Genomic DNA, 18339 nt, shown 5'->3' with positions numbered 1-18339 from the left:
ACTTGGTCATCGGTTGAACAGTTCAACTATTTGTTCAACCATTGAACTTGTTCAAATAAAAATAGTTTTAGATTATTTTTAAAATCATTTCATATTAAAATAATCTTGAAGCAATAAATGATAGAGGGTATAACACATATTGACACGTAAATTGGGTAGGTATCATTAAGTTCACATTTCTAAGAACTGTTTTGGCTGGCAGACATGAGTTCCAATTGTGGCACTCGAACCATCCAATCTGCTCTATGTTTGACTGCACTGAATTTAGTAACTAACCTAACAATCTATTCAGCCATGAAGGAGCACACAACCTACTTAATTTAATAAAAGGAGTTGTTTCTCAATATGCATTGTTTTTCTTGATATGGCCAAACACAAAAAGTATTGGAAACGTAATTTTAGATTTTGTTTGGAACTGGTGCCATTGCTCTAGAAAATGGTGACACATTAGTGTTACGTTGAAAAAATTGGTATTTCAGAAAACAGTAATATATTTGGAACTGTTTTTTATAAAAAACGGTGCTCCAAACCACATTTTGGAAATTGAGAAGGCGTGGTCTGAAAAAATACCGAATTCGGCATTTTCTCAATTTGGAGCTTGTTGCTGCCAACGAGGACATGATGTGGACTTCCTATAATGGGTACCAATCTTAGAAACAGATACGGAGCAGTGGTGCCAAACAGAAGGTGTTGTTGTTGCCCTAGGAAATGTCTTATCTAGCAACAACATTTCCAAACAAAAAAAGACACTTTTATCAGAAAACGGTACTTCCAACCCACACATAAAACGGTGTTGTATATGTAGGTCGATGCCAAACATATACTTAAGTGATACATTAAGATACATTTTAGATATGCATAGATATAATGAAAGAATTAAGATAGACATACATAATTTGAGTCTTCTTAGCAAATGTTGAAAATCACATAAGATACTTTGATAGTTTATGTAAAGTGTTGTGAACTACCAAAATACGCTGGGAAAAAATTGAAAAATGATAGAAGAGATAAAAATATGTCTCTACCTTAATTCTTGGGAAACCCATATAATTCCTGACATTCATAAATATTGTAATAATTAACTATTTAAAAAAAATGATAGACATGCTTTAATTTAAGAAGAGAAAAAGACTAAGGATTAAGTTTTAACAACTAGGTGAAGCATGGCGTATTAATGGTGAGCTTGGTGCGGGTTCAAATCTTATTGGTTGCAGTTTACATAAAACTTATGGTATTAATCAAAGTTAATGAGAGAGGATGATGGCTCAAATACAGGAGCTAATGTACGGCTGCAAGTTGATTGAATTTAGGTAAATCCAAATTTGATTTATTTATTTTGAAACTCAAATTGGATCATCTCCATCAGATTTATATTGGATTGGAATTGAATTTGGATTATTGAATATTATAAATGAATTAAATTAAAAATGATCAAAATAGGGTTTGACTATGATGTGAAAAAGATATGATATCTGAACAACTTCTGACCAATTAACTAGAATTATAAACATGATAGTTAATCGGGTGTTATTTATCAAAATTCATGGGTGGGTTTTGATTGGTCAAAACTCCTCCCATACCGCATCTTTTCCGTATCATAGATTTTTCCTACTTGAATTTAAGACAATTTAGTAAAAACACAAAATTTAGACCACCATTACTAACAGATACAATATAAATTCATGTATGCATGAGGATATATATAAATAAAAATATAAATTGAATCGAATTGGATTGCATCAGGCCAGATAGAGATGGATCCATATCTGATCCAATTATAAATTGATCAATTCAGGTCACCCTTGATTGAATTCGAACGTTAATGATTGGATACCGTGTGCAGCCTTTAAAGTTAATGATGTGATTAATGTGAGAGAGGAATTTGAATTTGAATAGAGAGAATTTAAGGAGGGAGACAGAAATTCATGAGAGAAAAATGGCTTAAATTTAGGAGTCAGATGGGCCAACAGTATGGCCTGTATCAGCCGATACTCTGTAACAGCAATTACATTGGAGTTGCTTTTGTTTTGAAAGATAGAAATCATGTACTTTGGCAAACACCCCCAAAATGACAAAAGTAATTAGCAATTCAGTTTAGACACTTACAGCTGTCAACAAACACACCCTTGTCATATTGTGTTTGAAGCATTGAAGATCATTCATGACTGACTTATCAATGCTTCAACTACCTCACTATAGGCTATAGGGAGAGGTAAATCATGAAAGCACAAAATTTGCTCTCCAATAAGTACCACCGAAAATGTAGAGATGCAAATGCTCAATTTAGCTTGGTATATGAGATCCAAATTGCTGGGTTTGTAGTTGGTTTCCACTTGATTCACCTCTGAAGTTAGATGGTCATCTTGGGTTAGAACATTCGTGTGTAAGTAATGCCGAGGTACAAATTGTGGAGAAAAGTAGTTTGGAAGATGAGATTTCTCATTTGAAGGGAATCCGTTTTTGGCAAAATTGATCAAAATACATCTGCTGCTGCAAAACATTTCTGTCTATTCTATTCCTCTAAAAACAAGCCTTACAGTTGGGCTTTACACCATCTGGAAGAGCTTTAATAGAGCTTCAATCTGCAACTAATTTGATCTACAAAAGTATTGGTTGACATAGAGCTGGGTTATCTGGGAGGCATTTTGCAATTCTCTGGACTGACTTTTACTTATACATTTAAATTGTCCATCTTGGGCTTGCTTGTAAACTACTGAAACCAGGCCCAAGAGCCCAACTAAGATTTGGGCCAGCTTCAGGCTTGCAGAATTATATCCACAGATAAAGTCCAACTGAATCAGCTTGAATTGAGGGTAAAAAGAATTAAACCTCCCCTGAAGTTTCCTATAAATACTAAAACCTCCCCTCTTTTTTCAAAAAGGACTTAAACCTCCCCTATTGATGATATGATATCATTAGACAAATATTACCCTCTTTTAACCATCTGTTATGAATCGTTTACATGTGGCATCATGTGAGGTCTGGCATTATTTCGAAAACCCAATTATACCCTAGGTCAAAATTCCCAAATGATTCGGTTGGTCCCTTTTCTCTCCTCTTCATAATTTTTTCTACTAACCCCTCTTTCTTCCCTCATCAAATTGATGTTCGGCCACAACTGCGAATAGCAGACCTCATCAACAACAAATTGTCGAATCTGAAGGTTCAGAGTTCAGTATGCGTTGAGTAGCATTCATTGACAAGAAATACTGCCATTTTTTGAGGATTATACCCTTACTTTGTAGAATGAATAGATATGGGCTTTTGGACATTGAATCATGCTTGGAAGTCTGAGATTCGTAACCTAGCCCAGTGAAACTGAAAGCTGTAAATCGGATGGCTTTGTAGTTTGTACAATGGAATCCTCGTAGTAAAAATTCTTGGGTTTAGTCTCAGATTGTAGTTTTTGTTAACTCTTTCATATTTCTCTCAGTCAAAAGGAAGGCTCTATTTTGATTCATCTTCCTGCTCTTATTTTTCTCAATACGTTGTTGCCTTTACAAAGTTAAATCGATATAGTCCTCAGGAAATAGAACCCTGCAGGCTCCTTCCTCTACATCATTGCATTCAACAACTACAAACAGAAAATTGAAAACAAGAGGAACTCATCAGTGGATCAAGCACCGAATGCTCAAACGGTCCTCATTAATTAGAAACCGAGTCTCACTGTCTCCCCATAAGCTCAGAATGAACTTTCACACTATATATGTTTCACCTTGTTTAGAAAAGGCCTAAACCATGTCTCCCTTGGCTTCTCCCTTTTGCTAATGTCAGGATTCAATATTCAAGATCTACAAGAAAGGGTTTGAGCACAGACCAATGGTGAATGGTGATCGAGACAACATTATTTTTATTAGTTACATTGTATGAACATTTTTGAATCGGCCTTTTACATGTTTTGAAAATTTAAAGAATGTTTAAGGGCAAAGGAGTCTTTTTATTGATTCTGTGAAATGTAACGGTGTGTCATTTTGCCATGGGAGGTTTAAGTCCATAAAATAAAATGAGGGAAGGTTTTAGTATTTAGAAGGAACCTCAGGGGAGGTTTAAGTCTTACCCTAGTATTAAATATGTCACCATCTATAGGTCAAGGTGCCAATACCTTTTTTAACAATTGAATTGACTATAGAAGATAAAAGTAGCCCATGTGGAAGGAAAACAAATGTTTTATAACTCAACTACTTGAGTACCTGGATACCGACCCAACTAATGTCAATGAAGAGACAACTTAATGGCAATCAATGAACACCCACACGCTACATTGCACTAGTTTGTTTTTCACTCTTGTGACTAGCCTTATTAAATCATGACCTAGTGCTCTTCAATTAAAATCTAAAAAAAAAATCTGCAGTGCTATATCATTCTGATAATAGTAAAAAAAGTTGTATAAAATCGTATGCCAATAATGCTATATGGAGCAGGAGCATTAGACAGTCAAGAAATGTTATAAAAAAAAGTGCAACAGAAATGCAGATCAAGTTATGAGAAAATAAAAAAAGGATATAATTAGGAATGACTCAAAGGAACCTAGGAATAGCTCCAATAGGTGATAAATCAATAAAAAGTAAAGGAAGATGGTTCAGTTTCACGCATAGAAGACCTATCTATAGCACCGATAAAAATAAGCAATTTGTTAAGAATTGGAGGGGCTAGAAGGACTAGGGGCACACCAAAAAGGACATGGGTTGTAGTAATTAATCACTTAAGCAACTCATAATTTGATAATGGAATGGCAAAACAAGATTCATGTTGCCAACCCCATATAGTTGGGATAAGGCTTAAGAGAATATACAAGTTTCTGCATCTTCTGTCCTGATTCTTCAACAGCAAGAATACAGACTAATAAATCATCCCAACTCCCAGCAAATCGCCAGGCTTACAGTGCAGGAATATGTATATACACAGCCATTTACAATTACATATACAACATATTGCATTTCACTATACGTAGTTATACTGGGACCATCACCTACTCTCATAGGAGAATGTACAAAAAGCTAATGCAGTATTTACTCTTTTGACTCTGGATTTCATAATCCAGTTTCATCCCCACGGATGATGGACCGGATCAGATGCATTGAGAGCTTCCACTTTAGAATCTATTAGAAGTTTGATTCCCTAGCAGATACTACCATGGCTCAGAGTTGTTACTCAAGAAATTTCTAACATACGAGGGTCTGGTCCAGCCTTCCTCCGTGGAAATGAGGTTGAGACGAACCATCAGTTTTTCAACTGCATTTTCTTCCAGGTCACTGGATTTACTGGAAGATGTCTTATTGAAGGAAGAACTCTGCAACAGTACAAAGGATTCCTTTAGATATTAGAAGTTTGTCTGCTTTTCAATAATTCAAATCAGGTAATAGAAACTTTTACCCTCGAGGACTTGTAGAATTTAAGATACTGCAGAGATTCTTCATAAAACCCACAGTGATAAAGAAGAATGCTGTAATCCCTTAATTCATCAGGATCATATTCCAGTAGGATTAGACGTTCACAGGCTGGTAAACAAGAATATCTTAAATGAGAATGTTACCGAATCATTGGATTAGAGATCCCTTGGTATGCTAAAATAATGAACAAATTTTGAGACAATGCTAGATATTTTATTAGTAGTACAACATTAATGCCCAATTAATGGGGGTTGGAGCTAGAGAAACTACTGTAGCATGCAGAAAATCAATAGAAAGCTAAATACACATGAAAAAAACACGCATGTGGATCTTTTGCTACTTAATTTTATTTATTTATAATGAAATGATAATTTGTTCCCCCCTTTCTAGATAAATTCCTAAATGAAGAATATAATCCTCCCATTCCATCCACACAGTTATTGGTCTTTTCCTTGTTGATCTTCCCTTGGCCCAGTATGAAACAATTAGTTCATCTTGGTCAACAATCTGAAAACTTGTAGTCTTAATTTGTATCCTTATTATTTCTTTTTCCTATTAGATAACTTTTGGTTGCTTTATGAGAAGTTATTTCTTAATTTTCAAATTAGAGTGTTGTTTGAAAGAGTTGATAAATTATTCCTTTTCGTATTGGTTCAAGTTCAATCTCAAGTCCATGATAGGTTCTTTCATGAGCACCTCCAATGAGTGGTGTTCACCACATATCATGCTGGTCTAACACCATTAAAGCCTTGTTTCAGAGATTTTAGGGCTATGATCCTAGATTCAACAAGAGGTACTGCATCTTAGGCACATTCCCTTTTTCTTAAAATATATCTTGCTTGCTTGGTTGATAGGAATGGTTTTTCTAGTCAATTTGTTTATAGAAATTTAAGGACTAGAAATTTTCCATATGGAGCATAATTGGGGCTGTAAAACGGGTCCTCTAGAAATTCCCTCAACTTAAATCCTAGTTCCTATAACCTGAACACTTTAACCAACCCATCACCTCTGTTTTCTAATAGCAACTTTTAATTTTCTATCTCCTAGACACATAACACCTATTTGAAACTATAATTGTTAAAATGTTAATTATATTTCTTTCTATTTCCAATTTCTTGAACTTTATCCCTTGAATGCATCACACTCCCATGTTCTTCTCACATCCTAAATTGCTTAGAATATCTTCATGTGTTCAAGTAGGAAGAAAAACGGCAAACCAAGACACCAGAAGAGATTTTAATTTAATGAGAGACAAATTTAGTTCATGTACAGAGTATTTAAATAATCATACATTATTTATTATGTTTAGTATCAGAGATCAAATTATACCAGTCAATTGGCTAAAGCAACTGCTTTTTCTAATGTAATATAGTTGCTCAGTACATATGTTGCATTAAAGAGGATTGTTCCAAGCAAACGAAAATATATGCAAAATAGGCATCACCATACAAGTGAAAATTAAGTTATGCAGGCCATATACACAAAAAGAAACACTGTTTTATGTAATAAGTATTTTTCCATGATTCATAAAAAAAATGTATTTTTCCATGAAAATACATAAATGAATGTCTGGGTGTCTGTATCCCTGGATCTGCAGATCTATGGATGTGGTTATATGAACATTGCTGTTGATGATACCTAAAACACAAGATATCTGGATGGTATCAAAACTAGAATAATGGTATGTCAGCTGGCTGCTGGGCAGAATAACTGGGGCCATTACTTCATGTAATGGTTAAATCTCGGGCTGGCAAGCATGAGAGCATGGGTTAGGACCATATCCAGTTTACCCCTCCCAAGACCCCAGATAGCTGGGACCAACATCGGGTAATGCCCTTTAATTGACCAGAATAACCATGAGCAGAGGATGTACATATATTAATGCAATATTAGAATTGCCTGACTGCTTGTCTCCCTGGATCTGCATATTTGTAGATGTGGATATATGTATGCTGATCTTGATGATGCCTAAAGTAGAAGACACCTACTACAACAAAGGCTCCAGGAAGAAATTTAGAAGGAATAAAATTCTCAAAATTAGCATAGTTGAATATCAATCAGCCAGAATAAACATGAGCAACTTAGAAGTTTTAGATTTCTTCCTATCAACTGATCCAAGACCTTCCATTACCAGACAGTGCTCGTCGCATATCACCATAGCGTACGCTAGTCCAAACCCCACGCTCCAGTCTATGTTGAGCAGCCTTAGCAGATGCAAGGTCAAAGCCACTGCCAGTATAAATAGACAAAAGAGAAAATTTACGAGTACAGAAAAAGGTGCCATGCAAATTTAAACGCCCTTGCAAAGACGAGTACATATAAAAATTGTAAATTAGAGGTGGCAATGACCTTTCTTTCACAGTGTTTGGTCCACCAATGCAGTTAGCAGCATGAGCTGCCCTTAAGAATAGGCTTCTAGAATGATCATATTGGAAGGGCCAGAAAGCTTCTTTAAGGTTCCTCAAGATCTGCATGAGCACCATGACATCAGGTACACAAGATAAATCAAGCATGATTTTGAACAAAGATAATACCGTAAAAGAAAAAGAAAACCATGGGAGAGCAGACCGTCTATACCAAACTATAGGGGACTCAACTACCTAATTTCACAATTCCCACCATGTTATTTATTTATTTTTCCTTTTAAAATATAAGGATGCAGCAAAACCTATCACCTCTTTCAAATGGAGTTTGAACAGCCCTATCACTATATTATTGCTCATTAAAAAGTACATTAATAAAACATTGGACGCTGTGACCTGCAAGTATTACTGACTACAAAAAAGGCACTGTTGATAATTCTGTAAACAGACCTGAAATTAATAATTCTGTAAACATACTTTGTTCATTCACGACTTGAATAATATAAATATGGAACTCCAAGTTCAGTGATCAAAATGGGTGAATTTACAAACCAATAATGTAATGTTCACCTGTAAACTTCACTCTCACGTCACATTTTTTGCATTCACAGTCCCACTAGCTTAACTGGAAAGCAGATACAACTACCTACACCTTACTAATAGTTCCATTTTGGAAGAGAAACTAAAAGAAATTGCAGGATTAGTTTATGCAATTGAAACCACTTTAAAAACTTCCTGAAGCTCCAATTTTAATGGATAAAAGGAAACAGTTAAAACAGAACTCTGGATAATCATGAAAACACAAATAGATTTAAGCAGTATGTTTGTTAACTCATTTTCAAAAGTTCTCTTTCATTGCCCATTAGTAAAAACTCTTGCTTTCTTTTGTTTTTTGTTTTTTTTTTGATCAATAACAGAAAAACTCTTGCTTTCTTTTAGAAGCAAAGTTTGTATATTCTTCAGAGGGGTAAAGTTCTCTAAAAATTAGTGAACTCTGTGATGAGATTTACCATTGCACCAAATAATGGCCCTTACATCTTACAATAACGCCTATTAAATTTCTCTAGGTTTGACAAAACAGAGCACCATAAGCTGATTGTTGGGAAAAAAAAATCCTGAACCAGTCCCAGATCACCTTTAGAGATTATAGTAAAAGATACAAATTAAGAAAAACCTCAAGAGTTTCCCCTTTGTTGCTTCAAGTAGAATCCTATAGCAGATGAGGGGTAGGTTTTCCCTTTCTCTCCTCTTCATTTTATGGAATGGTTGATGGAATACTAAAGCCTAGACTATAAGGGAGAGGGTATTCATGGCTGAATATTCTTTCCATCAAATAGATGGCTGTTCTGTATATAAATTCAATTAACATCAATTGAAAACTACTGCAGTGCATCTAGTTGATGTTAATCAATACGGTATCAGCTGTCATCATACCTTAATCACAGTAATCAGGTTGTTCTACTCTGGGTTTGCTAAAACAAAACCAAAACCAGCATATGCAAGCTGACATACGTGCATGAATCTTTCCAAACATATAGCACACTATATAACTAAAACCTTGAATCATAACATCATAGTTGTCAAGGTGACACCTAGGTGCTCATAGAGGGTCACCTTGGCCAAGCACTTGGTATTTTTTTACAAGGCACCATATAATATTTTTATATTTATATGATAACTATAATATTACAACAAACATTACCCCGTTAAATTATTCGCTTTGTGGGTTTATAATGTTTTCGTAATTCTTATATTCAATTCCTTTTTTCCTGCTTTCTTATGTATTTGGGTTCAATCAACACAGATGTTAGTAAACCTGAACTGATAACTAAGGAAGAACAAGAAGATTTTATCCAATAAAAAGACGATAGCAACTAAGGTATGCCATCATCTTCTTCCACCTCATTTCCTTTTTCTAAGACTCTTCTAGTTTTCTCCATTGGACAAAAACAAGGCTCAACCCCCAATATTTTCTGCGCTTTCTTTTCTTTCTTCCTTTTCTTCTCGTGTAGAAGTTGATTTTCTTTGTTTTGATATGAGGTTAATACTTATTTGATGAGGATTCTTGGTAATTATTAATAAAAGATAACTGCTGGTTTCTATGAAACCTGGGGACCTGGGGAACTACCCAAGGATTTATGTTTTATATTTAAAAGAAAAACCCATCACCTAGGTGCTGCCTCCCAGCTTCACCTTGGTGCCTTGACAACCATGCATAACATGCATAATTCTGAATCCAGCCATCTAGGGTCTTGGGAGGGGTGGACTGGATACAGTCCTAGCTTTTGGCATTTTTCACACAAAGTTGCTGCTCTCAGACTTGAACCTGTGTTTTCATGCTTGATAGCCATCACACCAAGTAATGGACCCTAGCAGGATCAACACATAGGTTGCTTAATAAAACAATCCATAGACTGATGTCTTACCTCCACCAGAAGGGACTGCGATGTCATTATATGAGGTTCATCAGACACCTTGCTTCTTTGTTTACAGTACCCTCTAGGCAGACTCTCAAGATCATGAGGGAAGTAAATCTCTACATCAAAATCCAAAAGGCCCCACATACGTAGCATTTTTAACATTTCCGAATATATAAGTGAAAGCATAACTGCTGAACCTGAACGGTGAGTCAAAACCTGCTCAAAACATTAAGATCCAATCATCCAATTAGTGAAGAGACATCACAAATTATTATGATTTTCTGCAATAGAAGGCATGAATGAAGAACAAGTAGAGTTGATGGAGGGTTACTGAATGAAGATATAAAGCCCGTGGCTCTGACTGATTCCTGGCAGTGGTTCTTCGGAAACCCTGAAAAGAATCATATTAAAATAAGTAAAGCAACCCATTCAAACACACAACAACAAGTCAGCTTTAAAATATATAGAGGTATTCCATTAAAGACAATTTTTCTCCTTTGCATGATATCAGAAACCACATAGGGAACATGTTTGGAAAGGAAGGTTAAATGATCTTAGCTTTAGATATATGAATCTGTAAAGAGAGAAGGCTATGAAAGATAAAAATGGAAAGTAACTTCTTATTAACAAGTGGATCAAAAACATAACTCACAAAGAACATATGGACATGATAATTATGAGAAGTCCTATGCACTATATTAAGGATACAGTTTCCAGACTAAAATGGTTATATTCTATAGATTAAATTTCCAATCATGCACACTACATTTCTCTAAAACAGCTGACCCAAATTTTCAACCGAGTTTTCTTTTATTAAATAATCAAATATATCAAATCTTCCAAATAAGCAACACAAAAAATTGATCTCATCATTTATCAGAATGTTAATGTAATCAATTGCAAACAAATTAAGGTGTTGTTGAAGGCATTTTTTTTAATCCAAATAATATTTAAATAAATTAGAACTCAAATAAGTGGGTTGGCTAGTCTGCTAGTCAAATCATTAAAACTATAAAAAAGTATCCCATATGGGAGTTCCCTCTCTTTAAGTGGGAGGAGCAAGTGTCCTTCACCTAAGAGGAGGAGGTAGTTACATAACTATCCCACTCCCTATTTAAGCTCCTTAAGGGGAAGCTAGAAAGAGACACGGAGAGACTCTTCGGAGAAAATTTTCACAAGAGATTCTCAAGAAAAGCAAAGATAAGGAGAGAAGAAAAGAGAAGTGCTCAAGGGAAGGCAAGGAAGGAAAAGTCTCACTAATACAGGTAGAAAAAAAGGAAAGTCCTCTCTGTGAATACTTCCTATTTATGTCTTCTGCTACGTATCCTTCTTTCTCTCTCTTTTGTTTTTACTTTTGAGAAAGGAAATAGAGGGGAATAAACCATCTACAACTAGGTGCCTCTACTTGGTTGATTATGGTCCCTCTTTCAAGACAAAGTTAGGGATTAAACCATCTACAGTCTAATTCTTGAAGGCTGATTATGGTTCCCTTCAAATGAAAATGAAGAGCAGAGGGATGAAAATTGTCTACAATCAAATATTCAGTTTGATTGACTATGGTTCCCTTTTTGTATGCAAAATTCCAAGGATTAAGGCTGTCTACAATCAGAATTTCATCTGATTGACTACAGCTTATTGTGAAGAAAGGAGTGAGAAGGAAACTTTCTTTGTATTAAAAAGAAAAGAGAAATGTATTGCTGTATAGTTTCTCAATTGTATTTTCTTTTTCTTTCTTCTCATTCTTGTACACTTGATGTAAAAGAAAAGCAAATGAAAAGTTATTTTTAAGTACCCTATTGTTCTTTTCTTTTGTTCTATGTGTTCATTTCTCCAAGTCAGTCAAAAGGTGTTCTCTACTTTCTTGTGGAGATGTAATTAAGGGGAACAATCCGTATGTAAAAGAAAAGCAAATGAAAAGTTATTTTTAAGTACCCTATTGTTCTATGTGTTCACTTCTCCAAGTCAGTCAAAAGGTGTTCTCTACTTTCTTGTGGAGATGTAATTAAGGGGAACAATCCGTATGATTCCCTGAATGGGCCTTACCCAAAATAATAAAAACTCAATCACTTGATTGAGTGAATTATGTTGCATGAGAATTTATTAAAATTTTTACACCAACAAGTGTAAACTACATAACTCACTTGAAAATATAACTAAAAACAATAGAAATAACTTCCTTTTATTGGTTGACTGAAGACTTAGATTAACAATATTTTGTGATCAAGTTAATAGCAGTTTTTTTTTTTTATGAATAAGTTAATAGCAGTTTTAAAAGATAAACTAAGGTCAGAATTGTTTCAAGTTTGAACCTTGTCAATTTTGAAACATTTCAACAAATAAGAGAGAGAATCTATGATAACCAAAAACAATATAAAAATAAAGCAAAAAATCATAAATGATCAGAAGTGTAAAAAGTAGGTTTCCTAGTAACATGTTCAACTCCACAGGATAATAATTATATTATGAAGAAAACCTTTAAGTGTAAATCAGGAAGATACAACAAATCAGTTTGGTTTTCTATTAAACATATCGATATGGCTTATAGGCATCAGTTAAATGTCCTTCAATTTGCACTTCAGTTAAGAAATTATGCCACTTTTTCTAGGATATGTAGAAAATAGAATTTGCCTATGTAACTTCAAGAATTAAGCTCATATAATTGCTTGATGTGCATCAATTGAACATTCTCCAGTTTTAGTTGTAAGTAATGGTGACTCTTCCCTTTTAGATAAATTAAATGAATCTATCATTTTGTAGCATCATTTCCTTTCAAATGGTAGCATCATATCTTTCTGACAGGGAAGAACCCAAAAGTTACCCTCCTTTCCTACCACTCTTGGAACAGCGTCTTTTACTAAAAAATGTGACTCTTTTTTTGGTGATCCTTCCATATGAAAGAATTTGAAGAATTGCTTGATATTCTTCCTTTACCCAAGGAATGGATGTAGAAAATAGTCCTTCTTTTTGAGAAGAGGTAAAGTATGAATTTCATTAAAGAAAAACCATGTACAACTAGAGGCTGTAACAGGGAGAGTCATACAAAAACTAAACCACTATCCCATTAGCATTTACAAAAAGATTTACAATATCAGAAAAGGAACTAAACTCTGAACTGTTTAAGTTTGGATTCTCAAACAAAGTCCATTTCAACTTTATAACCAACAAGTTTTTTGCCTATGTGCAAACAATTAGAAAAATAAGAGTTATGCATTGCAATGCAAAGAGGATCAAAGAAATGGTTAAGGCACTAGTCTTCATTGTTCACAAAGACAACTCAAGTCACTTCAACAAAAGCATAATATTTAATGAAAGGGAAGCAATGAGGAATTACATAATTTGGCACTACTATTTTCATGTTTCCATGATTTATTCTGTTATTACACTAGATATTCTTGATCTAGTAAAGGCCATTACCCAATGCTGATCTTGTCCATACAGGGTCTTTGGAGGACTGAGGAATCTTGCTGATTGCCAATTTTGTTGTCTCTAATAACATTGGGGTGTGGATCATCTGGTGTCTATCTCCAAGCTATTAAAAGGAATATTACTTATAATCTTGTGTATGTGGCATATTGTTACAGATTCACCTTTGTCACTGCATCCTGTCCCTATTGTATTGACAATGTAAATACTTTGTCCTGTCATTGAAATTTGAAAATACACATAAGGCTCCATTTGTTTGTAGTGCAATTTCATTTTCACTGGTACAAATGCATGAGAGTGCAAATGAGACGAATGTAAATTCTGGTTTACATTTGCTTTAGGTTTTACTTTGCTATGCTTCAGGTTTAATTTTACTTAATCTTCAATGCAAAATGACAAAATAAAGCAACAGCTGAATCAAAAACAAATCAGAATTTGCACTCCCATGCTTTTGCACCAGTATAAATAAAATTGTACTGCAAACAAACCAGGCATAAGCTAAATTCTGAAGGTGAGTTCTTAAGCTTTCCTTGATCATCTAGATATCATGATGTCATTTAGGGATGCTCTTCCTTTTGTTATCAATGAAGAAGATGGTAGCAATATTTATCAATTGGGCATCCTAAACAAAGAGGTTCATATAAAATCTTCCTCCCACTATTTGAAAAACCTAAAGAGTCCACAGCTAACTAGGAGTGCAACTTGGGTGTTCTTAGGTTGAGCATTTCTTAAAACTTGAAGAGGCCCCAGTGAATACCTGGGCCTGACGTGATGTAAATTCTTCAAATCAAGTACCTGACTCGAACCCCTAAATCTAGCATAAACATTTCGTTCTCTCAGTTGGCAAGATCAGTGAATGACATAGTGGATTTACTTGCAAAAGGGGATGCTCAAAGGTAGGGGCCATATTATGATATGGTCCTGACCTCTCTCCCATCCTCTTCTCTACACAAAGAAAAAGAAAACTAGTGTTGGATATATTTTCTTTCTTTTTTTTTGTCAAAAATTTAACAAAGATTTAATGATTTTCTTAATCCTAATAATACTTGTATCCATCTTCTTGTATCGTCGTTTCAGCCCACCTACCACCAAATTACAAGTTCAGACTAATTATATTGTCGAGTGCTACTGTGCAAATTGATCCCAGACCCAGAACACCATCTGTTGACACCACCACTGCCATCAAAATTCTGCTTTACTCAATTCCCAACTTGGTAGTCATACAATTCACACTCTACATACATGTGCAATGACCCCAAGAGACCATGTTAATTAATCAGATCAATCGTAACATAATTAAATTTGCAAATAGTCTCTCACTCTCAAACACTCTCTTTCACACACGCATCAATGAACATTAATGGTCCTCGTCATCAAACACATAACCCCGCCATCTGATTTTATATAAACATGTTCTATTGTAGTCCATGGAACGATTCCAACAAGTTCTATTGTAGTCATAAAGCAAATAACGAATCAATGTTATGATGTTATACAAAACAGAACTCTTAACCCTCTCTCTCTCATCAATGAACACTCATGGTTCTCATTATCAAACTCTTAACCCTGCTATCTGATTTTATATGGACAAGTTCTATTGTAGTCATAAAGCGAATTATGACTACAAATAGTCTCTCACTCTCAAACACTCTCTTTCACACACGCATCAATGAACATTAATGGTCCTCGTCATCAAACACATAACCCCGCCATCTGATTTTATAAACATGTTCTATTGTAGTCCATGGAACGATTCCAACAAGTTCTATTATAGTCATAAAGCGAATGACGAATCAATGTTATGATGTTATACAAAACAGAACTCTTAACCCTCTCTCTCTCATCAATGAACACTCATGGTTCTCATTATCAAACTCTTAACCCTGCTATCTGATTTTATATGGACAAGTTCTATTGTAGTCATAAAGCGAATTATGACTACAAATAGTCTCTCACTCTCAAACACTCTCTTTCACACACGCATCAATGGACATTAATGGTCCTCGTCATCAAACACATAACCCCGCCATCTGATTTTATATAAACATGTTCTATTGTAGTCCATGGAACGATTCCAACAAGTTCTATTGTAGTCATAAAGCGAATGACGAATCAATGTTATGATGTTATACAAAACAGAACTCTTAACCCTCTCTCTCTCATCAATGAACACTCATGGTTCTCATTATCAAACTCTTAACCCTGCTATCTGATTTTATATGGACAAGTTCTATTGTAGTCATAAAGCGAATTATGAATCAATGTCATGATGTTATACAAAACAGAACACTTAACCTCTCTTTCATCAATGAACATCCATGGTCCTCATCACCAAACTCTTAACCCTACTATCTTATTTTGTATAGGCAAGTTCTATTGTAGTCATAAAGCTAATTATGAACCAATCTCATGATGTTACACAAAACAGAACACTCTTAATGTGTCTTAAGACAAATCTACCAGCAGCCTAGTTCAAACACTGTAAAAACCAAGACAACCACATACCTTGTGACCGTACAAGTACTTCTCCAGACTGCCCAGGAAAGCCTCCGGCGACAATTTGAAAAGCGAACTGTTATGCGAACAGTAATCCATGGAAAGGTCATCCAGTCTCTGAATAAACGAATCAATTGGGAGAGGCACCGAAGAGTGAGAGATAAGCCAATCATCTTCTGCCGCAATGTGAAGAGCAGTTTTCGCCAGATCAACCCCTCTATTAATACAGATACTCGTCTCCCTCTCTATGCTCGACAACCGGCGAATTTGAGTGCAGAAACCATCTCTCGCTGCCTGCACAGCACAGCCATCGCCGTTCAACCGAATTCACTGAACAAAACCAGAAAACAGAAAGAAACACAGGAGGATGAGAAGAAGTCTCACTCTGGCATGGGTGGTGTCGACCCCAGAAGCGTCGAGGGCATCATGGAGGACGAATTGGAGGTCGTTGGAGACGTTCTGGCATCGGCAGACGAGGTGAAGAGAAGATGAGGAAGGATAGAATTGGCATTTGGAGAATTTGGAGGGAGAAGAAGAAGAGGAGGAGGAAGTAGAAGAAGAAGAGAAAGTGAAGAGGGAGGAGGGTGTCGCAGGCCATGGCGTGATCGAACTCATCGCTGCATTCCGGATGACACTGAATTGAAAAATAAAAAATCCAACCAAGAAATCTTGGGTGGAGACTGTACTAGATCAACTATCTGTCCATCAGATGTTTCTCCACGTGGCAAAATTAAGTGTTAATTAGGGACTTGATTTCACGGAAAAACTTTAGCTGTCGGGGGCCAACAGCTTATCCTGTTTAGAGAATTTTTGGAAATACAACGTTACTCGGCTTCAATCAGTGCAAGGCTTTTACAGCCATCGATCGGGAACATCTCCGTACTTTTATGCGTAAATTTGTAAATTGCCTAGAACGTACTCAGCCCAGAAACTGTCTCAACAGTCTATGCTGTCGGGCCCCAACAGCCAAAGTTAACCCCTCAGGTGGGACATGTTTTAGTAATCGAGCGGATAGAATATTCCTTTCTGAAGAAGGATGTGCTTTTTGGATGGGTAAGATCATGGGTGCAGAGTATCGTTACTGCTCTTAGCAGTTTAGACTTTGGAGTTCATGCGCCATCTGATGTTGTGGCTTGTGGTGGGCCACTCTTTTGTTTTGGATACCACATTTATAAGATCAATGGCTGAAATTTTATTTTCATTTTAGTTATAAAATGCAGGGATTTTCACCTTACAGGGAAGTTTTTGGAATTTGGCCACCACTACCTTGGAGATATTTCATGTTTGCTCTTGATATTTTTTTTGCGTCATTTACTAAAACAACCTTTATAATGTTTCACTAAGATTTACCTTTATGTTTATAGAACACTCCTATAGTTTTCAATCGATTTATTTAATTAACCTTTCACTATAAAAGTGAAAAATCAAAGATTTGGCTTAAGCCAAAATCACAATACTGTATTGCTTTTGGTACAGTTCCTTGGAGAATGACCAATCAGCCCAGATCAGAATTTTATAGCTCCATAGTACAGAAGGAATGCATCCTGACCATGAATTGATGTCGTATTCATGAACAAAATGTAATTTATAGGGGGAGAGGGCCAGTAGTAGAGGGGCTGGAATTTAGAATTCTGCATCGGATGTATCCGTACTTTTCCAAAAAATTTTTGACATTTTAAAAATTTACCTCCAACAGTTCATATGTCATATGTTTATGTGGCAATTGTGTGGGGATGTAATGGAAACAATTCAACATCTTTTAATTTCTCAAGACCAGAGTAATATGGTTCTGCAACTTCACTTGTGGGCTAGCCCACCTTTTTTTTTGGGTAGAAACACTAGAGGTATTGGGATTATAAAACACTTGTGGCCCACAAAATTAACATTGATGGGGCATTAAATGACATTGCTAAAAGGTATTGGGATTATAATCAAAGATCATTGTCATGTTTTCTACTATGGACAATGAGCCAAGAAAGATTATAAAATGCTCAATTGAGGAGGTAAAGGTAGCCTTAGCAATCGAATCAAGTTTTAATAGAATAGTTTGGGTTCAAGTTTAATTAGGTTTAATTTGAATTCAAACCTGAGGATAAGCTTGATTAGTTATTTAAATTTGAACTTGACAAATAAAAAGTTTGGTTTGAAGGCTTTATGAGTTTGGTTTAATTAACACATATATAAATACATACATATGTACGCACATACATACATATGTATATATATTATATTATAAAATATAATAAT

The 18339-nt window shown here is 35.3% G+C and overlaps 1 protein-coding gene across 2 annotated transcripts; it reads right to left on the bottom strand.

The window, feature by feature from the left end:
• Positions 1-4688: 4688 nt before the first annotated feature.
• Positions 4689-16748, bottom strand: LOC104611368 (uncharacterized). 2 transcript variants are annotated; one of them, XM_088892153.1, is made up of 8 exons: positions 16477-16748; positions 16102-16386; positions 10505-10564; positions 10180-10389; positions 7740-7858; positions 7522-7619; positions 5374-5498; positions 4689-5290 (listed from the first exon to the last, which is right to left on the bottom strand). In XM_088892153.1, exons 1-8 carry the CDS (start codon positions 16705-16707, stop codon positions 5129-5131), a joined length of 1290 nt encoding a protein of 429 aa, XP_088748279.1. In that variant the 5' UTR covers positions 16708-16748; the 3' UTR covers positions 4689-5128. The 2 variants fall into 2 exon arrangements, with proteins under 2 accessions (XP_088748279.1, XP_088748280.1); XM_088892154.1 differs by lacking the exon at positions 10180-10389.
• Between the last annotated feature and the right edge of the window lie 1591 nt (positions 16749-18339).

Source organism: Nelumbo nucifera, chromosome 7, assembly GCF_055504915.1.
Source record: "Nelumbo nucifera cultivar China Antique chromosome 7, China Antique-T2T, whole genome shotgun sequence".
Lineage (NCBI taxonomy): Eukaryota > Viridiplantae > Streptophyta > Magnoliopsida > Proteales > Nelumbonaceae > Nelumbo > Nelumbo nucifera.
Note: the sequence above shows the minus strand (reverse complement) of the source record. Positions and strands in the feature narration are given on the sequence as shown.

Bases quoted from the DNA above. Each gene is read 5' to 3' on its own strand.
- LOC104611368 (XM_088892153.1), bottom strand. From the start codon at position 16,707: ATGAGTTCGATCACGCCATGGCCTGCGACACCCTCCTCCCTCTTCACT. The intron at 16,387-16,476 runs GTGAGACTTCTT...TGTGCTGTGCAG, and splicing joins TCGACACCACCCATGCCAGA to GCAGCGAGAGATGGTTTCTG. The intron at 10,565-16,101 runs GTATGTGGTTGT...GATTCTTTTCAG, and splicing joins AGTACTTGTACGGTCACAAG to GGTTTCCGAAGAACCACTGC.